At 41.3% G+C, this 27,186-nt stretch overlaps 1 protein-coding gene across 5 annotated transcripts in view; it reads right to left on the bottom strand.

Annotated features, from left to right (window-relative positions):
• jade2 (jade family PHD finger 2) overlaps nt 1–27,186 on the bottom strand; it is a 149,373-nt gene that overhangs the window by 49,608 nt on the left and 72,579 nt on the right. For all 5 annotated transcript variants that reach the window (XM_052013702.1, XM_052013701.1, XM_052013703.1 and 2 more), the window contains one exon: nt 3,453–3,643. In XM_052013702.1, the coding sequence (XP_051869662.1) occupies nt 3,453–3,643 (191 nt within the window). The remainder of the gene's footprint in view (nt 1–3,452; nt 3,644–27,186) is intronic.

Genomic DNA, 27,186 nt, shown 5'->3' with positions numbered 1-27,186 from the left:
GATTATAGCAATTAGATCTAACATCTAGTTAATGATGGGTTTCTGCTTTTTAGACCATAAGATCATAAGGTATAGGACCAGAATTAGGCCATTCGCCCCATCGAGTCTGGTCTGCCATTCAACTTTTGCTTAAGGGTATTATATAAAAGTTCATTTTCAGTGGATTCCAAAAAAGTATGATAACAGGAGCCTGAAACTTTGGTATGTTGTTATTTGAACTATGAAAAATGCTGAGCTTTACAACAAGGGATATGTCAGAGAAGCATTTTGAACTGTATGTCAGCAGTCATTTGTGGCATGAAGAGAGCTATTATAACACGAACATCTCATGGTATTTTGGAATTACATTAAACATAATGCATTAAGTGTTATTTTTCTCTATAGCACATTAATGCTAACACAATAAATTCAACTGGTGACATTTTTTTCAGGGTGAATAATGAAATTTAAGGATTGGGCCATTTTCCAAGTCTTGCACCCCACATATGAATTAACTTTGTCAGAATAGGTACAGTGCATAGAAGTTTGAGAGAAAGTCCTCTACTTTGCTCTCACAATGCTTCTTTATAGTCTTGAGCTAGCATATCTGAAAAGCAGCCATGTGCTCCATTCATTTCCCCCAAAACTTTCATAGTCGCTCCTCTAATTGGGAATACAAGTTGACGTTAATTAGCACTGAACTGCAGGAGGTTCAATCCTGGGCATGTGCATACTCCAGGAAAGCTGCCCAAATTAATTTTACTCAGAACTATTATAACTGGCATAGATGTGCGTCATAAACTGTCTGGTCTGCAACAGACCCCAAGTCCCAGAAATAAAAACTGTGAAAATACACTATCATGGATTTTCCAAACTGTCTTACTTTAGAATTAGTCTTAATATATTATATGGCTAACACAGTTGTTAAAATAAGGCAGATTGGAAAATCCATGCCAACTTTACTTCCTGCACACAGTTTGATACTGTAATTATGTAAACATCCCAACTACATTGACATCCTGTATGCAGCCAACATTTCAGGTTTTATTCTGAAAGTACAATATTTATAGACCAGGACAAATAATGCATTGTTTTCTACCACAATATACATTTTCACCAGCTAGGAAACCATATGCTGACAGGTTTAGAACAAGATGTTTTTATTTAAAGGGACTGCTTTATAGTTGTTCAAAAAAAAAACGGACCTCCCAGAAAGTAATGATGAGTTTTTTTTCCAAATGGGTTTTCCTAATTTCAAGGTTATGATGCACTAACTGGAGAAGGAAGGCTTTGTGAATCTTGCACCCAGTTAGTGTCACCCTTTGCGCTGTTCAAGGCACGAGGGATCCGAGGTGAGCTGGCAAACTGAATCCAATATTGGCTTGGTGTTAGCAGGCAGAGGGTAGCAATGGATGGGTGTTTTTCTGACTGGAAATCTGAAACAAGTGTTGTGCCCCAGGGATCGGTGCTGGAACCTTTGTTGTTTGTAATATATATAAATGACTTGGTTCAGAACGTAGAGGTATGATTAGTAGGTTTGCAGACGACACTAAAATTGGTGGAGTTGCAGGTAGCAAAGAAGGTTGTCCAAGGATAAAGTGGGACACAGATCAGCTGGAAAGCTGGATGGAGGAATGGTGGATGGAACTTAATCCAGACTATTCTGAGGCAATTCACTTTGGCAGGTCAAATTCTAAGACAAGATATCTTTATTAGTCACATGTACATCGAAACACACAGTGAAATACATCTTTTGCATTGAGTGTTCTGGGAGCAGCCCGCAAGTGTCGCCATGCTTCCGGCACCAACATAGCATGCCCACAACTTGCCAACCCATACGTCTTTGGAATATGGGAGGAAACCAGAGCACCTGGAGGAAACCCACGCAGACACAGGGAGAATGTACAAGCTCCTTACAGACAGTGGCCAGAATTGAACCCGGGTCGCTGGCACTGTAAAGCGTTACGCTAACCGCTACACTATCGAAATGATAGCGACCTCAGGAGTATTAATGTACAGAGAGACCTTGAAGTGCAAGTCTATTGCTCCCTGAAAATAACATAGGTGCATAGGGTAGTGAAAAAGGCATTAGGTATGCTTCCTTCATAGGCCAAGGCATTGAGTATAAGAGTTGGGATATCATGTTACAAATGTACCGAAAATTAGTTAGACTGCACTTGGAGTATTGTGTTTTGTTCTGGTGGCCACCCTACAGGAAGGATGTGGTAGCAACAGAGAGAGTGTAGAAGTGATTCACCAGGATGTTGCCTAGAATGGAAGGCTGTAGTTTTAAGGAGAGATTGGATAGGTTGGGTTTATTCTCACTGGAACACAGGAGGCTGAGGGGCGACCTTATCCACTTTCTCTCCTGATTCTCAGATTCGCTGGTCCCCAGAGGATCTATGTCTCCAGAGATCTGTTGATCTCAGCATGGCTTATACTGAAGGACTAAGCATCCACAGTACTCTGAGACAAAGAATTCCAAAGAATTCCAATGTTTCCTGACTTCAGTTCTAAATGGATGAGTCCATGCCCTAGTTCTAGACTACCCAGCTACCAGCAATAGCCTCTCAGCCTCCTGTTAATCCCTCTCAGAGTCCTGTAACCACTCTTTCTTCTAAGCTCCAGTGAGTGTAGGCCAGTCTTACTCAATCTCTTCTCATGGACAGACCAACTCTTGCCCCACCCTCTCTCCCTGACCAGTGTGTGATCCTTTCTTTGATTCATCTTCCATGATCTCTGCAATGCCAGGACATCAAGGAGGAATGGTCCCTTCTAGTGGGCACAATGCTTTGGGCCTCTTGTGCTGTACAATATCAAAGCCTCTCTTTCAAGATCACTCCCTTTCAGTGGGCTAAAGCAGGCATTGCCATGGGTCAAATTCAGTCTGCAACCATCAATTGAGCATTGCTGTAGCGAAGGAGAAGATACTCACAGTGGGGCAAGATAAGTATATACTGAATCTTTTTGAATTAGTATTAGTGTGTGCGTGAACAGGGACAAGGTGATCAAAGATTTTATGTGTATCTGTGTGTTTTAACTAAAATGTAGGAATAAATAGTTCCTGGACACAGTTAATGAAATAATAATGTCACATTGCTTCCAAACATGCACTATTTTATTCTTAATCGGGAACTCTCCTTTAAAGAATATCTAGCTTGCTTACTGCCAGCACACAGGTTATTTGCCTGTGCTTATACAGTAAATGTTTTATATTCATAATGTGTTTAAAGTTGATTCCTTTCAAGATCACCTCATTCAATTTCATTTAACAAGAGAAAATCCAAAAAATGTGAATCTCCAAATATTGAACCATGTCAGCTTGTGCAGCAGCAAATTCATAGCTCAAAAGCAACAAGAAGACTGACAGAGTACAAATCTGTTTGTGTTAAATCTGAATATCTCTCAGAACAGGAGCAAGAATATTTGTCCTCAGCTACTTTCCTCACTAGTTAGAAAGAGAAACATAGTACCTGCTTCCTGAAATTCTGCATTCACCAGTTCCAACCAGTGGACATCAACCTCATCAAGGTCATAGCGACACATACTTCTTGGAGAAAACTTCATGTCCATGTGGGCAGACTCAGAAGACTCGTAGCTGGTTAGAGACTCCAACATTTGTTCTCTGGGAGTCAGGAGTGTTTTCTCAAACTCTGGTGAAACCCTATAGAAAGAGCAAAGGAGGTCAAATATTAAATCACGTTCTATCACAAGCAATTTCACCAGGCACAATCCCAGCCTGGTCTTTCCTTTACATTTATATGTTAAAACAGCCAAGCAGAACTTTGGTAATTTAGGCAGCTACTGAACTGACGTACAAGTGACTTGTCACCAGCTTTTTGACAAATCCAATCTGGCTCTGAAGAGAAATCAGGACTAAATGGCACTGGCATTGCTTCAGCTAAACCACAATAAACCAGGTCAATAATAATGCTGCTATCAACCAACATCTAATTCACTGATACAACACTTGAGCTATTTGCTCCTCTATTTGTTTTCTCTGTTCTTTTTGAAATTAGGTGAGTCAAAACACATTGCTTATCTAATGTATTCAGGCGTTAGGTGTAATGCTATTTCCAATGCATTTTGGTCTGCCCACACATCCCACACAAACTTCTGGTAACCCCCCCACCCCTCTCTTTTCTTCCCCCTCCCCCCCCCTTTGTTTTCCCTCATTCCTGTGGCCCCCTCACCCCTTCTCTTTCCCCTCTCCCGCCCTCATGACCTGCCCATCTATTCCCTAGCTCCTTCCCTTTACTCCATGGTCTACTGTCCTCTCCTACCAGATTCTTCTTCAGCCCTTTGCCTCTTCCACCTATCATCTCTCAGCTTCTTACATCACTTCCTTTCATCCCCCTCCCCCACCCACCTATCTTCCCCCTCTCACCTGAACTCACCTATCACCTGCCAGCCTGTGCTCCTTTCCCTCCCCCTAACTTGTTATTCGGGCTTCTGCTCTCTTCCTTTCCGGTTCCGATGAAGCATCTCGACCGGGAACATCGACTGTTTATTTCCCTCCATAGATGCTGCCTGACCTGCTAAGTTCCTCCAGCATTTTGCGTGTGCTGTCCCACACTAAAATACTCAGTTAACACACTCTGTGATCTCCTTGGTAATATAACTAAAGCAAAGCCCCAGCAAGTTGAAGTCTGAGGAAAGCCAGCAAGAGCTTCTCCTCAACTCACTGAACTCCAGAATTTGCCTTCTTTACATTCATTTTGCTGCTTAATTACTTAATCCAATGATCCTCCGCATATATGCTGACAACATAGAACACTACAGCACAGTACAGGCCCTTCGGCCCACAATGTTGTGCCGACACTTTGTCCTGCTCTAAGACCTATCTTACCCTTCCCTCCCACATACAGTAGCCCCCTATTTTTCTACCATTCATGTGTCTAGCTAAGAGTGTCTTAAATGTCCCTAATGTATCTGCCCCCACAACCTCTGCCAGCAGTGCGTTCCACGCGCCCACCACTCTCTGTGTAAAAAACTTACCTCTGACATCCCCCTTATATCTTCCTCCAATCACCTTAAGATTATGTCCCCTCGTGTTAGCCATTGTCGCACTGGGAAAAAGTCTCTGACTGTCCACTTGATCTGCCTCTTATCATCTTGTACACCCCAATTATCGACAATGTAGAACTAATGTAATTCTGAGATTAGTTCTGACAGAACGTCTAATTCTGTCTCCATGACCAGACAGCGTGTCCAACTGCAAATTTTCTCCCACTTGAAACTTTCCTCCGTCATCTGCCAAATGCTCCACATCACTGCACCTGAAGCTTGAGTGCAATGCACCCAATAGCCCACATTCTGTTCAACCATGAATTATATTTCTAGTCTGTATTTTTTTTGCATCATTGATGTCACTTTCTTTCACTTCTATATTAGTGTCTTCATCTTGACCACAGCCTCATAGAAATGAAACTCTTCTTCAATGTTGATTTCTAAAGCTGACTTCTCTAGTAAGGTCAAGTTCTATTCTACATAAATTCTACATTATCTATAAGTTTGTTTCCCACACCCAAAACTATAGTAAAATCCATTCATCTGTCACTGATGTCCCTTTCTTCCAAAAGTCAATGTTGTCATTTACAAATCTTCTGCCTCCGAAATGAAATATTTTCAAGCTGTGATTTCTTGTCTTTGGCACTGCACTCCTGCAAATCACTTTGCTTCTCCTCCAGATTAATAGTGGAACATTATACAGATTGGAACCTTAACTTGCAACCTTTTCTAAAATCTGACATTTCTTTGACCACATTCATAATATTCCTACTGCTCCATGTCAATTTCTTCATTATAAAGCACTTTGGAGCATGCACCACAATAAAGATTCAGTGTTCTTTTGCCTTTGTTCATCGCTACCATCCATCCTGGCTTTGGAGAGATAATATTCAAGATGAGGAATGTTTCAGCCAATCAACAGGTTTACAAATTTTGTAATATTTGCTAAGCTGGGATCTGATTTTGCACTTCTTTCAATTGTGTTACAGCTAATGCAGGGAAGGCCAGATGTTTACCCTCTACAATGAGGGTATCTTCTTGGGAAGCTAAAGGAAAAACTGTGACCTGTAGACTAGTTGTTAATAGGAGAGCTACAGAAGTATCTCTTTGGGTCAACTTAAATAAACATATTGTTCTTCAGAAAACAAAATGAACAATTTAGAAATCTGTAAAATGACTTTTGAGAAACCAAATCCTCTAAAAAGCACATGGACAAACTTAGATTCTGGAGTCTTGAGAATAAAAGGTAAAATTACATTAAAAAATTGATGACTTGCAATATATTTTAAAAAAGTAGCTAAATTTGTAATCACATCCTTATCGACACAGGTGAAACCTTAGGTTCATAGCAGTACTGTGGAGGTTGTAGTGGAGAGGGTGTAATCTTGCATATCTTTTGGTTATGACCTATTTACATAAAGCACTTCATAATGTCAGGAAGATCACAGAATGTGCAAACAAACCACAACTTGTATGCCACTTTCTCAACCTTCCTCTGAGAAAAATGTGTGGTTCTTGAAGGATGAACCAGGAGAAATTTCCAACATGTTGCCCAGTTCCAGTTCCTACCAACATTCTCCATGTAACTATGCCAGAATCACATGCTTTTCAACAATAAAGTGCACCAAATATACCGGTACACCTAAAAGAGTCATTGGGTGATGGATTAGTTGAACTTAATGACAACTCCACAAAATCAGCAGCCAGGCTCATCCATAGATAAGACATGCTGTAGTACTTAATTCCTGCCACCCAGCACCTAGCAACTGCCTTGTACATTGCATTGCAGGGAAGTTTAATCTATTGGCTACATATGACCCCAAGGCCAGATAATCTAATGTTCAAGGCCAAAGGAGCTTAGCTGGCTTGTCCTGTCTTGAATTTAAAGGGATGATGGTTGAAGAAGGGTTATACTTATGTTCCATGTTATCTGGCTGATCGACATATCCTGAATCAGAGCACCCATGTCTGTCAGTATCATCAACTTGAAATTTACTGTATATATAATTTAAGTGGAAACTACATATGTGACTGAAGGCTCCATACTGTGCAGCCACATTGTTCAAAAAGCCCAAAAGCTTGCGAGCTCCACCATTAAACACTTTACATTACTCGCACATTATAAGTGGAAATTAATTACAATTATGGAATTATAAAATTATATTTGGGAAAGGATAAAAATGGGAATAAAAGTAACACCATTCCCTCATTTAAAAGTACTTATATGATTTTTTTTCTTAGCTTTAATAGTTTGGCATCAATGAGCATTATTTAAATGTCAATCTTTTAGGAGGAACTCCCAAGACTTCCTGCCACTGAGGCCATTTCCTTTAGTATCCACAGCAGTCTGATTTCTTTCCCTGATAGTCAGTAGAGTCCCTGCCAAATATTTAATCCCCAGGCAGTTTTATCTGTGAAGCTCCAGAGAGTTTACAAAATAAATATGCATCTACCAATAGCTCGTGTTGTCTAAAACATGGAGAAAATCTGTCTCCATCCTCTTTTCACTTAAGATGGTTAGCAACAGGGATAACTGAGACAGGGAAAAAGTTGAAAATCTGTGTCCTGGTTCATCCACTGGCTTAGGCAAACTATTAAGTTTAATTCCTGCCACTTCATCTTGTATAATGTATACCAAGGAATTCTAAGGTTTTGGCACTTGGCCACATATGATCCTGAACAGGGAATACCAAATGGATTAAAGTAAATTACTACTAAATCTTGAGTGATGCCCCAAATTTCCTGAGCAAATATTATATGAAACAACAACTGTGAATGATTGGTCTCCACCTGGTAATGATAGTTGCTACAAAAACAAACAGCACAGATGGAGCATATTCACTGGAAATTAAAGGGAGTTTTTTTACTCTTACATGCTCATTGTGAATGCTAATTCATGAGGTTTGTACTGCAGCATGGGTAAACGTCACCTCTCTGAACAAGGTCAAAAGCCACCGTTAAAGATTTATTCACACAACAGGATTTGGGGTGGTCTTAACATCCCCTTCTCCAGTGCCATCCTTTATGTTTCCATGTAGGTTCTATCCTGCTGCCAAATTTAGTGCTCCTTCTAGTTGCTATCCATATAGGGAAGCAGGTGGCTGGGTGCTGGATGTATGAATGATTCCTGGGTTAGTAGGTAGCTCTGTAATTTCTCTGCAGGATCACAAGATCCAACAACTATGGTGGTAACTGAATGAGTTACTGCAGACAAAATGGAAAAAAAACAAACAACTTCCAATGGGAGCTCCAATTTCAAGCCTCAGCTCATGCAGGGGCAATGGTTCTGCACATGTAGGTCTGTAGAGAGGGCTCTGATAATGGAGAACCTGCACCTCCTGACTGATGATTCATCTCTGGCTCAATGAACTTGTTGCAAATATTCAGTCTGTCGGTAGGAAAATTAGCTGGTAACATTGAATTAGGTTGTGTTTATCACCAGAATAAAGTTCTGATAGAAATTAATATTCTTCTTGTCACATTATCATCAGTCTGCTGATGACCAGCAAATTGCAAGGTCCAAAGCTGCCATACCTTCAACCTCTGGGATATTAACATCACCTCAAGCGAGCACCAACCCAGGTTCATTGCTGTGAGAATTCTGAGTTGGGTACTGCAAGGATCACTATTTTGAACTCAATATGGTTGAGAAGGAGTGAGTGTAGCTGGCAGCTGATGGCTATGAATAAAGGGGACAAGGATCAGCTCAAGGCCCCCTCAGCTTGGATTGATTCACATCTGCACATGGAAATGCCACTGTCAATTCATCGTGTCATTTGAACTGATGTTAAGCGTCCTGCAAGGAGTAACCAATAGCGTTCACTGCCAGTACAATGTTTGCTTCACAGAGCTGTAGTCTGCCATGGAGAATGTGGTACCTTCATCTGCAATGAAGGTTCCATTAGCACAAGGTTTTGATTTACCTCTTAGCAGCAAAAGGACCAGGCGGGGATGAAGGAGCTGCCTTTTGGTGTGACAGTACATTCGCGCCAATTAGCTTTACAATTCAAAGAAATCGGAACACACCAATTCTATTACCCCCAAAGCAGGCATGGCACCTGTAGTTGTTGGACCTTGTGATCCTGTAGAGATATTGCACAGGTACCTACCACTAATCCAGTAATCATTCATACATTCAGCACCAGATGAAGATAGTAACTGGAAGGAGCACTAAATTAGGTAGCTGGATAGAATCTATAAAGAAACATAAAGGATGGCACTGGAGCAGGGAATGTTAACAAAACACCAAATCCTGTTGTACTAATAAATCTTTAAAGATGCAAGCAATTGGAGACCAAGTGAATGATGAGCTAATGACCAAGTGAATGATGATCATCATGGACTCTCTGCTAGTGGCTATGCTACCTGTTAAATCAAAAATGCAACAATGGGCTGCATGCAAGAGGTGCTACACAATTCATTCAAATAGATCATGAAAGGTTAGAAGGGATAGAACAGCCACAGGTTCTAGTTATTGGTCACTTTGACAGTAACAAAGAACATTAATTTAAAATTGTCTTCCAAAGAATTAGAGCTGTTTTTTTCCACAAAAAAAAAGTTTGGATCATGATATATCGTTGTTGCGATACATTCTATTCATTATTTTACTCAGTTAGCCAGTTGCTTGAATAAGAGATACAGGCAAAAGAGAAGGAAAAACACCAGTTCAGACCAGAGGGTGTGCTTTGTGTGCTCTTTCAGGATCGCTGAAGAGAAATTTGAAGGAAAACCTTGTTGCAGCTAATCTTTCTGTACTCTCTTGGGCACTTGGTTGTGAATGGTTACATCCGCACACATAAAGAACCAATTCTCAGAGCTCCCTGATCTCTATGGTTTAGTACCACATTGGAACACGCAAAACAAGCAGAAACACTCTTGGATCTAACAGAACATGCGTTTGACAGGAATCCAAAGCTGTTATGCAATAGTTGCCCCTCTTTCACAACATAAACTCATGAAGGTTTACAGTGTTCCCTCTCCATGGGATGTTCTGTGTACAAAGCATTCGTCATAAATATGAAATGAATCTATTATCCAAAATCTCTTGATCAAAACAAAAGTTGTTTAACTCCCATTATATTTAAGCATTTAATGTTTTACTTCAAAAAGAATTACACTATGACCTGATATGTTACCAGAGAACTTTCCCACACTTAGGAACATGTAAATGGTAGGAGACAGTTAGAAGTGCTGGGCGCAAAAGGAAATGGTAAATGTAAAGCTTACTGAGATAGCGTACAGTGGTTCATATAAAATGGGGTAGAACTTCATTCTAAATGAACTCAGCGGGTCAAACAGTATCTGAGAAGGCAAAGGGGTGATTGATGCTTAGGGTCAAGACCGTGCATCAGGACTGAGAGTGTAAGGGGAAGATAGTAAGTGTATATAAGTGAGAGCAAGGGCTGAGACAGAGGTTGGTAAGTGATAGGTGGAACAAGATGAGGGGGAGATGCTGAGCAGATGGAACCAGGTGCTGGAGGAGGAGGAGGAGTTTTGAGGCAGAAGCTGTGAGGTGAATAGGTGGAAACAGATAAGGGTGGGATGATGAGCAGATGGAACCAGTGGGAGAGGGGGAGGGGATAGGAAAGCTGAACCAAGGGAGAAGAAACGCAGGTGGATAGGTACGTGGGTGATGGGCAGATGGATCCAGGTGGGGGAGGGTAACGAATCTAGGTAATGGGGAGAATGGAAAAGGTGAACGACGGGAGCAGGAATCTGGGTGGAATGGTCAGAGTGTGAAACGTACACAGGGGGTATGGGCTACCTGAAATACCTTTTGCTCCAGATTTTAGCATCTGCAGTCTCTTGAGTCTGTATCCTGAACGCTCTATGTAGCAATAGTGTGTCCTGAACTAGTGGCATCATTAGAACCTCATATCACGGCAAGAAACATCTGTTGAACCAAGTTCTTTTCCACTGTGGGGCTGGGGTCACTGGTTTAGCCAACATTTATTGCCCATCATTAGCTGCCTTGAAATAGCAGTGGAGAGCTACCTTCTTCGGATGCTACAATCTGCAATATGACTGTGTTCTCACTTGGCTAGAAAGTTGGTCGTGGTTTGATACAATTGAGTGGCTTACTAAGTTACTCTAGTGGGCAGCTAGAGGTCAACCACATTAGTGTGGGATTGTGGTCACATGCAAGCCAGATCAGGTAAAGATGGCAGGCATCCTTCCCTAAAAGCCAATAGTAAAATAAGTGGATTTTTACAACAATTGTACAGCTTTTTGTTCTGTTTTTTTTTTAAATGGCACCTGATTTTTATTTCCAGATTTTTAAAATAAAGTGATTTCAAATTCTCAAAATGCCATTGTGTAATTTGAACTCCCATTCTAAAACAGTAATTTAACCACTACGGTAATTTGAAAGCTGTGTAGAACGTAAAGACAAACTAGCTTCTCTGAGCACTTGTTTCACATACCTTGAGGTTGGATTAACTTTACAAAATATATTCTTTGGAAAAGGAAATGTAGAGAGTGAAATGTATAATAAAATGGATAACTTGTGGTTGGTCATAGGAATGGGCTTGATGAGCAAAACTGTCATTTTACGTGCTTAATCATATTTAATTGCCATGTTTGTAGACCGTATAGTTCAGAAAATGTGCTACTGAGCAAGGTACATACCTCTGAATGCAAAGATTCCACTTCAATTGCAGGCATGTGTAAAATCACTTTATTTAAACTTGTGCAACCTACGTCACAGAATTTAACAACTAGGACTGAAGGAGTTCAAGTCTTGTACTATATTGGAAACTTTAACTTGATTCATTCACTAGGAACTCAATTCTTAATGCCAGTAAGGGAAACCAGATTCTTTACACAAGCCATATCCAAATCACGATTCATAATATTGAGAATGGCAACAGTTACAGCAGATACTCATGCCTCTAATGCAAATGCAGCAAAATAAAATGTAAGTAAAAGATTTTTAAATGCAAAACATCTATGGCAAAGCCACAAATCAGATCCTGGCAAAAATAAACCATTGCATTTTAGATACTCAGTTGATTTAAAATTATGATCATTTTTTTCAGTCTGGCATTGAAATGTCTGGGGGAGAGGCAGTAAAATTCAGATTGAACTTCTGGAAAGAATTGTCTTGGCTTAATTTAAATCAAAATTTCTATCAGTCAACACGTAGTTAAAAAGTCAAAACAAATCTTTCCAGAAGTTCAATTAAATATTAACAAAAGTACTGCCAGCAGACAGTAGCCACAATAATATGCATCACCCATCAGACTTTTCATATTCTCCTCTTCCTCTTCTGTGAATATCTGAAGCGTTATTTCAACAGACTGGTGGGAAGTTCCACCAGGATTTGGAGTGAGACATAACTTTCTTCCAACCTTAAAACTGATCCCGGATCTTCTAGTAGAGGCATATTTATTTTGTAGTAGCACCACAGTTTGTCTCAAGATTAAAGGTGCAAAGCAGTGGATAGGGACTCTAGCTGTCACGTGCATTGTTTCATATGATGATCTCTGTTGACCATGGACAATGACAGAAGTTACTGGAGGTGGTGGATACTATGAGATCATTGCAAACCTGATGGAAATGTGGACCTATCCATGAAGTTGTGCACATCTGGGAATTCTGTCATGTTGTAGAAGCCCTGAAGAAGGGGATCTCTCCCATCCATTAAGAAAGTGACAGTATATGTACTACCAACAAATAAAAAGTGACTGATTTGATGCATTGTTTTAAACTTGGCTAATTGAGCAATTATGAAAAGGATTGTTTTGAAACATACAGTAGTATGAAATCCAATGGAGCAGTGACTCTAAAGTAAGCCGGGTTATCCAAGTGATGGGCTCCACTTGACAACACCACCTCTCCACTGAATTCGTAGATAGCAAAGCCAGGTCTCTTCTGACATAACAAAGTAACAGATATATGATGCAATTCAAGGCCACCTGCTGTTCCATGCCAGGTGCCTGGCCCTAGGTAACAGCCACCTGTTACGGCAATTCACCTACATCTCTTCCTTCCACAGAAATTCCTCCTCCTAATCCAGCAGAGCCACTGGTAATCACCTGTGGTTAGCAATGGTTGTCTGCTGCAGGGGTGAATGCCACATTGGGATATTCATCATAGAGGTACTGAATTGAAGGAAAACAGTAAACTGCCAGGAAGGAAATATAATACTTCAAAGTACCGTTCAGAATATCAATCAAAAATATCAGTCAGAATTCAAGCCTCAAAAATGTGGCAATGTAAGATTACTTGGGAGGGTTCTTTGCAGGTTATAGCACCAATTAAATGCCAACAGTCATCATTTGGTCTGCTCCTGCTTCTATTATGCTCTTAGCAAAACACTGTGAAATTGATCCTGTAATTATGTGATAAGTCTCAGCTATTCATCACAGGTCACAATGACTTGGATGAAGTATGGAGGTGTAAATCTCAGAATGCTCTAACACTAAATTGAGTGGCAAAGTCAACACTGTGAATATGAGAGAAAAAAGCTTGACATTGTGAAACAAAGCAAATTTCCAGAGCTATGGTTCTATGTGGATCATGTGAAGTCACTAACATTAAATCAATGCAACACCTATCAGAATATTTTCTTTATTGTGAAATACTAGGAGTTGTGGAAGACCAAAGAAGAAGGGGATCTACAGGCCAGTTAGCTACATGTCTATTGTTAGTGAGATGCTAGTGTCAATATCAAAGAGGAACTAACTAATCATTTAGGAAAGCTGAACATAATCAAATCTAGTCAACATGGTTTTATGAACGGAAAATCATGTTTGATAAATTTGCTCCAGTTCTTCAAAAATGTGACAAGGAGAGTTGATAGAGAGGAAGCTGTTGATATAGTGGATTTAGATTTTCAAAAGACATTTGACAAGGTGCCACATCAGAAGCTGCTGCATAAATTAAGAGCCTAAGGTACTAGAGGAAGTGTGTTAGCATAGATTGAAACCTGGCTGTCACATTGAAAATAGAGAGTTGAAATAAATGGGTCCTTTTCAGACTGGAGGGATGTTACTGGTGGAGTATGCCAGGGATCAGTTCTTGGCACTCAATTGTTTACTATTTACATTAATGGCCTGGAGGAGAGAAAGAAATGAGTTTGCTGATGATAAGAAAATAGATGGAAAAGTATGCTGTGATGACGACATTTGCAATGGGATATACATTCTTTGAGTGATTGTGCGAAACCTGACAAATGGAGTTTAATGTGACGATGTGTAAGGTCATGCACTTTGACAAGAGGATTCGAAAGGCTGATTATCTAAATGGAGAGACACTGTAAATGATTGAAGTTCAGAGGGAAATAGGTGTTCTAGTGCATGAATCACAAATTGTCAGCAGGCAGGTCCAAGTTAAGAAGGCACTCGGCATTTTGGCCTTTATTGCAAAGGGGTTGGAGTTAAGAACAGGAAAGTTTTGTAATATTTCTATAAGGTGTTGGTGAGTTCACACCTAAAATTTTGTGCGTAGCCTAAAAAAGTATATAGTAGCATTGGAAGCAGTCCAAAGGAGATTCGTAGAGTCACAGAGTAATATGGCACGGGGACAGGCCTTTCTATCCAGTTCATCCATGCTCAACAAGGTGCCTTCCTGAGCTTGTCCCATTTGCCTGCCATCAACCTATGCCCTCTAGTTTTAGACTTCTGCACCCTGGGAAAAAGAATGTGACCATCCATCATATCTATGCCTCTCATAATTTTATAAACCTCCATAAGGTCACCCCTCAGCTTCCATAGCTGTCCCAATTCCAGCCTATCCAGTCCCTCCCCAACTCAAGCCCTCCACAGTCTCAGCAACTTTCCAGTGAATCTTTTTTGCACCCTCTCTAGCTTAATCATTCTTCCTATAGTATGGCAACCAGAGCTGCACACAGTACTCCAAGTGCAGTCTTACCAATGTCCCATACAGCTATAACCAGGTGGCTCCTCTCCAGGACTTCCAGGACCGACGAATGGCATCCACTTACCTGGAAGCATGGTAAGAGGGCTGTGCTGCAGGTGAGGGTGAAACAGTGTGGGTACAACACCACCCTCCCCAGCATACTACCAGTGAATGTCCAGGTCATTGAGAACAAAATTGATGAACTAAGGGCAAGACTGACCTACCAAAGAGAACTGAGGGACTGTTATGTGCTATGCCTCACCAAAACATGGCTTACACCTGCTTCACCTGACTGTGCCATATAACCTGAGGGCTTCTTAATCTACTGAATGGACCGTACAGCATCCTCGGGCAAAGTTAGAGGCGAAGGGGGCTGCTTCTTAATCAATAACTCGTGGTGCTCAGACATGACAGTCCTGGCGAGCTCTTGCTCACCCAGCCTGGAATATCTAATGGTGAAGTGTCAACCATACTACCTACCAGGGGAGTTCACTTCAGCTATCCTGATGGCAGTCTACATCCACCCGGACGGACATGAAGCCTGCACTCAATGAACTACACTCTGTGGTCAACAGCCTTCAAACGGGATACCCTGAGGCCCTCTTCATTATTGCAGGTGACTTCAACCAGGCCAACCTCAAGAGTGTGTTACCAAAGTACTACCAGCATGTTTCCTGTCCCACCAGGGGCCCTAACAGCCTTGACCATTACTATACAACCATCAAAGATGCCTTCCAAGCCACTCCTCGCCCTCACTTTGGTAAATTGGACCACCAGGCTGTGCTACTTCTCCCTGCATACAAACAGAAACTGAAACGGGAGGATCTAGTACAGAAAGTCGTGCAGTGCTGGTCTGAGGAAACAGATGAGTTCTACGCGACTGCTTTGAGCCAGTGGACTGGTCCATGTTCAAAGATTCAGATGCCAGCCTTGATGAGTATGTCACCACCATCACGGACTTTATCAGCAAGTGTGTAGAGGACTGTGTACCAAGGAGGACAATACGGGTGTTCCCAGACTGGAAACCATGGATGAACCAGGAGATCCACTCCCTACTGAAGTCGAGGACTGCTGCATTCCAATCAGGTGACCCTGACCTTTATCGAGATACGACCTCTGTAAAGCTCTCAGAGATGCCAAGAGACAATACCAGTTTAAAATAGAGTCCCAGACCAGCCATCAGTTGTGACAGGGCTTACATGCTATAACGGGCTACGAAACGAAGTCGGGCAGTATAGTCAACGACAGTCCATCCCTTCCTGATGAACTTCATGCATTCTTTGCACGTTTTGAACAGAAGGAGATTGGTTTGTCACCACCCACCCTGACAGCCTCCAATGCAACTGAACCCATGGTCACCGTCGAGGTTGTAAGGTCAGTCTTCCGGAGAGTGAACCAGAGGAAAGCATCTGGCCTGGCTGGTGTCTCTGGCTGTGTCCTCAGATACTGTGCTGATCAGCTGGAGGGGGTACTTGCAGACATATTTAACCTCTCCCTGCTTCAGTCTCAGGTTCCCACCTGTTTTAAGAAGACCACTATCATCCCAGTACCTAAAAAAAACAAGGTAACATACCTTAATGACTACCGACTAGTGCCTCTGACATCCACCATCATGAAGTGCTTTGAGAGGCTGGTCATGGCACGCATTAACTCCAGCCTCCCAGAAAACCTTGACTCACTGCAATTTGCCTGCCGCTGAAACAGGTCTACAGTGGATGCCATCTCCCTGGCCCTACACTAATCTCTGGAGCATCTGGACAGTAAAGACACCCACATTAGACTATTGTTTACTGACTACAGCTCTGCCTTCAATACTATAATTCCAAACAAACTCATCACCAAACTCTGAGACCTGGGGCTCAAAACCTCCCTCTGCAACTGGATCCTTGACTTTCTGACCAACAGACCGCAATCAGTGAGGATAGGCAGCAACACCTCCAGCACGATTATTCTCAACACTGGTGCCCCAGAAAGCTGCGTCCTCAGCCCTTTACTCTACTCCCTATACACTCATAACTGTGTGGCCAGATTCTGCTCTAACTCCATCTACGAGTTTGCAGATGATACCACCGTAGGGGGCAGTATCTCAAATAATGATGAGTCAGAGTACAGGAAGGAAATAGAGAGCTTGGTGACATGGTGTCATGACAACAACCTTTCCCTCAATGTCAACAAAACAAAAGAGCTGGTCATTGACTTCAGGAAGGGGGGCAGTGTACATGCACCTGTCTACACCAATGGTGCTGAGGTCGAGAGGGTTGAGACTTCAAGTTCCTAGGAGTGAACCAATAGCCTGTCCTGGTCCAACCACGTAGACACCATGGCCAAGAAAGCTCACCAACACCTCTACTTCCTCAGGAGGCTAAAGAAATTTGGTTTGTCCCCTTTGACATTCACCAACATTTATCTATGCACCATAGAAAGCATCCTATCTGGATGTATCACAGCTTGGTATGGCAACTGCTCTGCCCAGGACTGCAAGAAACTGCAGAGAGTTGTGGACAAAGCCCAGCACATCACACAAACCAGACTCCCCTCCATGGACTCTGTCTATACCTCTCACTGCCTTGGTGAAGCAGCCAACATAATCAAAGACCCCACCCACCTGGGTCATTTTCTCTTCTCCCTTCTCCCATCAGGCAAAAGGTACAGGAGCCTGAGCGCACATACCACCAGGCTCAAGGACAGCTTCAATCCCACTGTGATAAGACTATTGAACGGTTCCCTTATACAACGAGATGGACTCTTCACCTCACAATCTACTTTGTTATGACCTTGCACCTTATTGTCTACCTGCACTGCACTTCCTCTGTAACTGTGACACTTTACTCTGTATTGTGTTATTGTTTTTACTCTGTACTACCGCAATGTACTGTGTAATGAATTGATCTGTACAAATGGTATGCAAGACAAGTTTTCACTGTACCTCGGTACAAGTGACAATAATAAACCAATTCCAATAACTTGACTTCCAAACTCTCGTACTCAATGCCACAGCTGATGAAGGCATGCATGCTATATGCCTTCTTCACCACCTTGTCCACCTTTGTCGCCACTTTCAGGGAACCAAGTACACGTACCCCAAGGTCTCTAAGTTCTATAACACTCCCCAGGGCCTGTTATTTACTATGTAAGTTTGCCTGTTTAACATCCGAACATGGATCACTTTGCACTTGTCTGAGTTAAGTTCCATTTGCCATTACTTTGTCCACTTCCCCAGCTGACCTAGATCCTGTTATAACATTAGACAACCTTCTTCACTACCACACCACCAATTTTGGTGTCATCTGCAAACTTATCAACCATGCCACCTCCATTCTCATCCAAATTGTTAATACATATGACAAACAACAGAGGACCCAGCACCAATCCCTGTGGCACACCACTGGTCACAGGCCTCCAATCTGAACAACAAACCACCACTACCACCCTCTGACTTCTTCAACCAAACCAACTGTGTATCCAATTGGTTAGCTCTCTCTGGATCTCATGTGATCTCATTATCCAGACCAGTTTACCATGCAGGAGCTTCTCAAAAGCCTCGCTAAAGTCCATGTAGACAATGTCACCAGGCTAATTCCTGGGATGAGAGGGCTGCCCTATCAAGAGAGGCTAGACAGTTTGAGTTTGTCTTACATGGAATTAGAAGAATGAGGGGTGACCTTATTTAACCATACAAGATCCTAAGAGGGCTTGACAGAGTAGATGTTGAGACATTGCCATTAGTAGGAGTCACAAACAAGGGAACATAGCTACAAAATAAGGAAGCAGCCATTTAAAACTGAAGTGCATTGAAATTTCTCTCAGAGGGTAGTGAGTCTCTGGAATTCTGTGCCCCAGAGGGTGATAGAGGCCAGATCATTAGATATATTTAAAGTGGAGATGGATAAATATTTGAAGGATTGAGGAATTGAGAGTTATGGGGGATTGGCATTGAAGGAGTTAAGGACAGCTGTTATGGACTCGGTGAAAGTCCCTTTAAGATAGAGAGTGTGTGTGTGTGTGTGTGTGTGTGTGTGTGTGGAGTGCTTACGTCAATAGAAGATAAAGGACATAATGACGTTTTTGAAGAGGTCAGAAGAAGGGAGAGAGAGAGAGAAAAGGGAGAGAGACACTAGCCTGCTAGTTTCTCTATTGATGGATGAAAAACAATAACTGTGTCTTCCACAGAAATTCATGTATGGAAATTGGAAGTAATCCGGTGGAGTTCACTTTGTTGCTGACCTGTAGAAGGAAACAGGTATTTGTGTGTGGACGACCACGATTCGGATGCTTTTCGGGGTGAGGAAGTCACTACCGAGTAAACACTGAAGTGTCGCTTGGGTTCCATCGTGGAACATTTGGATTTCGTAATTACTCTCTCTCTATGTTTCTCTACGTCTACGTCTTATCTTCAGACAACGGTGGTTGTTGAAGAAGCCTTTGCTTATGTTTCACCTTATGGCTTGCGGAGCTGAACTTTAAGAACCATTCCTGAACTTGGAGTTTGGGACTTTGCCACACACACACGAAGAGTTTAGCTTTAGGGGTTAACGTTCAAGGTTTAACATTCTTGAATTCTAACATACTAACATTTTTACTTTTATTTCACGTATTATCATAAGTAGTGATTAATAAAATAGTTTTTAACACTGAATCATGCTCAGTGTGTTTCTTTTGTTGCTGGTTCATAACACAGCATAGATCTGCTATTTTAAATGGTGGAGTGGGCTTGAGGGACCAAAGGCCAACTCCTGCCCCTAGTTTCTTGTGTTTAATTGTCCAAGTACACAAATCACCAAAAGCCAATGGTCAAAGTAGGCAAAAAGGCTAACTGAATGTTTTATCTGATGGGGACTGGAGTATGAAAATAAGGAAATTACATATCAGTTACATGGAGTCTTGGTCTTGGTACACTACATCCTCAGCAAACATAAATTAGCTTTAAAAGTGGGACTGCAAAGATTCACCAGAATATTCCTGAGAGTTCAATTATAAAATTAAATTACTTAAACGTGGCTTGCATTTCGGTATATTTGGAAGATCTGAGGAGCAATCTAATATCACTATTGAAATGATTAATGGATCCAACTGGAACCAACAAAGAGCCTATTTTATCAGGTGGGGGAATACAGAGAAATGGCTCATAATTTCAAGACTAGGTTGTTGAGAAGAGAATTCAGGAAGCAACTTATTAAAACAGAGTAAAAATGTAGAACACAATCTTCACAAAGGCTGTGGAGGTTGGGCCGCCAGATATTTCCAAGACTGCGATGGACAAGAGTTTTCTTAGATAAATGTCGAAGTTATCACTTAATGAACGTTTAATATTAGATGCACCCATTTCGGAGGAAGAAATAAAGAAAGCAATTCCTTCAATGAATTCGGGTAAAACACCTGGTCCCGATGGGTATACAGTTGAATTTTTTAAATCCTTTTCTGATCTTCTCTCTCCCTTGTTAGGTAAAAATTTTTTAAAGATGCCCTATCAGTAGGTAAACAACCACAATCCTTTTATGAAGCAACTACCTCTTTAATTCTTAAAAAGGATAAAGATCCCACTGAATGTGCATCTTACAGACCTATTTCTTTATTGAATGTGGATTCCAAAATTTTTTCCAAAATATTGGCTTCTAGACTGGAAAAGGTACTTCCACAAATTATTTCTTATGACCAGACAGGATTTATTAAGAACCATTATTTGCATTTTAATATTAGGAGGTTAATGAATATTGTATATACCCCTTCATCTACAATTCCAGAATGTGTTATCTCGCTAGATGCCGAGAAGGCGTTTGACAGTCGAATGGGAATATTTATTTAATACGCTTGAAAAATTTAATTTCAGCCCAAATTTTATATCTGCGATTAAACTGATTTACCATACACCTATGGCTTCAATACTTACTAATAATCAGAGATCCCCCTTTTTCAGGCTTTTTCAAGGTACTAGATAGGGCTGCCCTTTAAGTCCTTTATTATTTGATATTACCTTGGAACCCTTGGCAATTGCCTTTTGGGACTCTTCTAACATATTTGGTATTACTCGTGGAAAAGGGACCCATAAGTTATCACCTTATGCAGATGACCTGTTACTCTATATCTCTAACCCGGAGAAATCTATCCCTGCAGCATTATCACTGCTTGCTCAGTTTAGTGTTTTCTCTGGTTATAGATTAAATCTTAATAAGAGTGAACTTTTCTCATTAAATATGCAAGTCCCAATTTATAGACAATTACCATTTAGATTAGTGACTGATTATTTTACGTATCTGGGTGTTAAAATTACCAAGAAGCACAAGGACTTATTCAAAGTTAACTTTTTACCTTTAATTGATCATGTTAAACAATGGTTTACTAAATGGTCCCCATTGTCTCTATCACTGATTGGCTGAATTAATGAGGTTAAGATGAATATTTTACCAAAATTTTTGTATTTATTTCAGGCGGTTCCAACTTTCATCTCAAAATCCTTTTTCGATACTATTGATTCAAAAATTCTTTCATATGTATGACAGAATAAAAACCCAAGGTTAAGTAAGAAATATTTACAAAAATTAAAAAAGGATGGTGGTATGGCTTTGCCTAACTTTAGATTTTACTATTGGGCAATTAATATTAGAAATTTAATTTTCTGGGCACAAGATTTAGATGTAATTCAATGTCCTCGATGGGTGTATCTTAAGTATGAATCCATGCAAGGATTTTCATTAGCTTCTATTTTAGGAGCCTCACTCCCTTTTGCACTTACTAAATTGAGTAAACAAATGACTAACCCAATAGTTAAACATACAATATGAATATGGTTTCAATTTTGTAAATTTTTTGGATTGAATAAATTCATTTTATCAAGTCCTATCCAATCTAATTTTTTTCTTTCTACCATCTAGGATTGATTTAGCTTTTTCTTTATGGAAAATGAAGGGACTAACATGCTTTTGTGATTTATTCATTGATAACTGTTTTTTGTCTTTTGAACAGCTGTCTAATAAATGCAATTTGCCTAGATCATATTTTTTTCAATATTTACAGATTAGAAATTTTTTAAAAGTTATTTTACCTTCTTTTCCGATACCATATAAAATTGAAATTATGGAAAAAATCTTAGGTTTTAATCCTTATCAGAAGGGCTTGATAGCAATAATTTATGATCTGATTATGAAAATACATCTAGAGACACTTGATAAAATTAAGAATGAATGGGAAAGAGAACTCCAGATACTTTTACCTACAGAGACATGGAAGAAAATTCTCCAATTAGTTAATACATCTTCAATGTGTGCTAGACACTCTTTGATACAGTTTAAGGTGGTTCACAGGACCCATATGTCTAAGGACAAGTTAGCCCATTTTTATCACCATATAAGTCCTATATGTAACAGATGTAATCTGGAGGTGGCTTCCTTGACACATGTTTTGGTCCTGTCCTCTTTTGGAAAAATATTGGAAAGACATTTTTAATATTATTTCAACTGTATTGAATATTGATTGACAACCCCATCCTATTACTGCAATTTTTGGGTTACCAATGATGGATTCTGGCCATTTGTCCGCTTCTGCTTGTCGTATGATTGCATTTGTTACATTAATGGCCAAGAGATCCATTCTATTTAAATGGAAGGACCCTACACCCCCTACTACATTTCAATGGTTTTCTCAAACTATAAAATGTTTAAACTTAGAAAGAATTAGGAGTGGTACTGTTGATCCTTCACTTAAATTTGAGGAAGTTTGGAGTCCATTTATTCAGTATTTCCATATGATATAAGCAGACCTTTTTCGAATCCCTTTGAATAACCTTTGAATATAGAGGAGCAGAGCTAACGACATAATAATGTTTTTTTTTAACCGAAGAAATATCAGTCCAGTTTTCTTTTTGAAGTTTTTGGTTTGCCTTTGTTTGTTATTTTTTTCGATTTGGGGGTTCTTTTTTCATATTAAATTTCTTTTCATTTTTTTTGTAGCATGCTCACTTAGCAAGAGAGCGGGAGGTCCACAATATATATTTTACTCCTTGTGAGTATATATATTAACTGTTATTGTTATCCCAATCTCTTCGCACCATATGTATAATCATTAATGTTATGTATATTAATTTGAATTAATTTGAAATTCAATAAAAAGACTGAAAAAGATAAATGTCGAAGGATGTGGATTAAGAGTGGGTAAACACAGATTAGGTCTAATTGCTCCTATGATCTAAGTGGATGGCAAATTTAGCTCAAAGGGCTGAATATACAGCAATGTGACAATGAGGGATGAGGGATATTGTTCAGGACACCAAGGAAAACTCTCTTGTTTCTTTGAAATAATGCTATGAGATCTTTCACATCCAGCAGAGAGAGGAATCAGGACCTAAGTTTTACATCTCATAAAAAAGATGGCAACTCCAGCAATGCAGTGAGCCCTAAGTACAGCACTGGAGTTATCAGCCCAGATAACGTGCTCAAGTGTCTGAGTGATTAGCCAAGACCGAAGACTGAGAATATAAAATAATTGAGACAGAAGAGAGACTGTAGCTGCTGAAAATCATGAGCAACACACACAAAATGCTGGAGGAACTCGGCATGTCAAGCAGCATCTATAGAGGGAAATGAACAGTTGACATTTCTTGCTGAGACCTTTTATCAGGACTGGAAAGAAAGAAGGCAGAAACCAGGGGGAAGGGGAGGAGCACGAGCTGGCAGGTGATAAGTGAATCCACGTGAGTTGGGGAAGGTAGGTAGTTGGGTGAGTGTGAGAAGGTGGGAATAATGTGGAAAGTTGGGAGGTGATAGGTGGAAGAGGCAAGGGGCTGAAGAAGATGGAATCTGATAGGAGAGGACAGTGAATCGTGGAATAAAGGAGGTGGGGAACCAGAGGGAGGAAGGTGTGGGTGATGGGCAGGTCGTGAGGGTGGGGGAGGGGAAAGAGAATGGGTAAAGGGGCCAGAGGGATAAGGGAAAACAAAGGGGAGGGCGGGGACAGAGGGGAGTGGTGATCGGAAGTTAGGGAAATCGTTGTTCATGCTGTTGGGTTGGAATCTGCCGAGACGGAATATGATGTATTGTTCCTCTAAACTGCGTCTAGCCTCAACTTGGCAATAGAGGAAGCCATGGACAGACATGTCAATGTGAGAATGGGAAGTGCAATTGAACTGGCTGATCACTGGGAAATCCTGGCTGTTACAGCAGATGAGCGAAGGTGCTCGATAAAGTGGTCCCCCAATTTGCGTCGGCTCTCACTGATGTAGCGGAGACCACACCGGGAGCACTGGATGCAATAAATGACACCGATGGTTTCACATGTGAAGGACTGTCTCACCTGAATGGCAGTCAGGGAGGAGGTGTAGGGCCAGGTGTAACACTTAGCAAGGTTACAGGGATAAGTGCCAGGAAGGTGATCGGTGGGGAGGGACGAGTGAACAAAGGAGTCGCGGAGAGAACGGTCCCTGTGGAAAGCGGGGAGGAGAGGGGAGGGGAGGGGAAGACGTGCCTGGTGGTGGGATCCCATTAGAGATGGCGGAAGTTGCAGAGAATGATGTGTTGGATGCAGAGGCTCGTGGGGTGGTAGGTGAAGACGAGGGGAATCCTATCCTTGTTATGTCGGGGGGGGGGGGAATGGGGTGAGGGCAGACATACGGGAAATGGAGGAGACGTGGGTGAGGGCTGCATTAAAAGTAGTGGTGGGAAAACCCCATTTACTGAATAAAGAGGACATCTCAGACGTCCTGGAATGGAAAGCCTCATCATGAGAACAGATGCGGCGTAAATGGAGGAACTGAGAGAAGGGAATAGCATCCTTGCAAGTAAGTAGGTGGGAAGAGGTGTAGTCAACTGTGGGAGTCAGTGGGCTTGTAAAGGACATCGGTAGATAATCTGTCTCCGGAGATGGAGACAGAGAGATCAAGAAAGGGGAAAGAGGTGTTGGAGATGAACCAAGTGAACCTGAGGGTGGGGTATAAGCAGGTGGCGAAGTTGACAAAATTGACGAGCTTCGCATGGGTGCAGGAAGCAGCACCAATGCAGTCGTCAGTGTAGCAGAGAAAGATTTGGGGAGCATTACCGGTGTAGGTTTGGAATGTGGAATGTTCCATGTAGCCAACGAAAAGGCAGGCATAGCTGGGGCCCATGTGAGTGCCCATGGCTACACCCTTGGCCTGGAAAAAGTGGGAGGAGCCGAAAGAGCAATTATTAAGGGTGAGTACCAGTTCAGCCAGACAGAGGAGGGTGGTGGTGGAGGGGAACTGGCTGGGTCTGTTGTCAAGAAAGAAGCAGAGAGCCTTGAGGCCTTCCTGATGGGGGATGGAAGTTCACAGAGAGTGGACCTCCATGGTGAAAACGAGGCAGTCAGGGCTGGGGAACTGAAAGTTGTTGAATAATTACCTTCCAGAAGAGCTTTCTTAAAGTTAGAGATGACTTCTCCTTTGCCCAAGTGTATGATTTTACTTAAATAACCTTTTGTTTGAAGTGCAAACAAGAGAATCAGATCACATTCATTCAGATAATCACCAAAGTCTGCAAGGACATCAATATTTGCTTGGCACCAAAACATGAGACCATGCTTTCAGACACCGAACAGTTCTAAAAAATATGTTTACAGATGGATGTCAATCAGTCAGCATATATGGCTCAGCTTAATTGTCCCTTGAAGGAAGTGGACTGCAGGAACAGAGGGCAGTTAAAAGTGAACCCCATTGCTCTGGGTCTGGAGTCACATATGGCTTGGACCAGGTTAAAAAAAGGCAGACTTCTTCACTTGTAGGGCATTAGTAAAATAGATGAATTTTACAAAATTGAGCCTAACTTTTTTATTCAAGATTTATTTAATTACCTGAATTTAAATTTCCCAGCTATAAGGGTGGGATTCAAATTCATGTCTCCACTCACCAGTCAATAATTTACCCACCAAGCTGTGCAGAAGACAATAACTTAACCACTCTGCCGGGAAAAAGAGCACGAGGATGGGAAAGACCTAGGCTGGAGTTAGGTAAGCAAGAGGACACTAAAGCCTGTCCATGTGTTAGTGGAAGAAATGCTAGAGTGAGTTCCAATGAGTGGGGCTGCAGAGACTTATTAATCTAACCATGAATGAGCAGAGTACAGGCGACAGGAAAAGTAATGATCAGAGAAACCGAGAGAGTGTAGGGGACATAGTTAAAAATGATCACTAAGAGTGAGGCGTTGAAACATCGATAAAGTCCGTGAAATTAAAGTATTGGAACGGGGGAACAAAGAACAGAGATCGTTATTCTGTGTGAATATAAGGGGAGGTTTTGGATTAAGTGGAGTTAGGGAGGTATGGATGTGTGAAGGCTACTGAAAGGAGTATTTGAGAAATCAATCCACTGGAAGAGGAAGAATAATTAAGGTTTTAGCAGCAGAGGTAGAGGCATAAGCAGATCTAGTAATGGTGCCAAGATAAGATAAATAAATCCTGGCTTTTACTGATTCCTGGAATGAAGAGGTTGGCTTACGAAAAAAGGCTGACAAGTTGGGCTTATACTCATTGGAATATAGAGAGTGAGAAGTGATCTTAATGAAATATGTAAGGTTCATGTCAGCATGTTTCCCTTAATGGGGTAATCTCAGAATCAGAACCAGGTTTATCATCACTGACATATGTCGTGAAATTTGTTGTTTTGTGGTAATGGTACAGTGCAAGACATGAAAAAAATACTACAAGTTACAAACAAACAAACAAACAAATAAATAGTATGGAAGAGGAATAACGAGGTAGTGTTCATGGATTGTTCAGAAATCTGATGGTGAAGCAGAGGAAGCTGTTCCTAAAACATTGAGTGTGGGTCTTCAGGCTCCTGTACCTTCTCCCCGATGGTAGTAATGAGAAGAGAGCATATCTCAGATGGTGAGGGTCCTTAATGATGCATGCCACCTTCTTGAGGCATCGCCTCTTGAAGATGTCCTTGATGGTGTCTTAGGTGCCCTGTAATCTAGAACTACAGGGCAATGACAGAATAAAGGATCACCCATTTCAGATGGAAGTGAGGAGGAGCTTCTTTTCTTAGAGGATCATGAATTTGGAATTCTCCACCCAAGGGAGATTTGGAGGCGGAGTCATTGAATGTAGTCAATGTGGAGTTTGATAGACATTTGAATTACAAGGTGGTGAAGGGGTATTGGGAGAGAGTGGGTGATGAGTCTATGATTGGATCAGCCATGATCTGGTTGAAGATATCTTTATTAGTCACACGTACATCGAAACACACAGTGAAATACATCTTTTGCGTAGTGTTCTGGGGGCAGCCCACAAGTGTGGCCATGCTTCCGACGCCAACATAGCATGCCCACAACTTCCTAACCTGTATGTCTTTTGGAATGTGGGAGGAAACCGGAGCACCTGGAGGAAACCCACGCA

The sequence above is a fragment of the Pristis pectinata genome, chromosome 4 (genome assembly GCF_009764475.1).
Source record: "Pristis pectinata isolate sPriPec2 chromosome 4, sPriPec2.1.pri, whole genome shotgun sequence".
Lineage (NCBI taxonomy): Eukaryota > Metazoa > Chordata > Chondrichthyes > Rhinopristiformes > Pristidae > Pristis > Pristis pectinata.
This window is presented reverse-complemented; position numbering and strand designations above follow the sequence as displayed.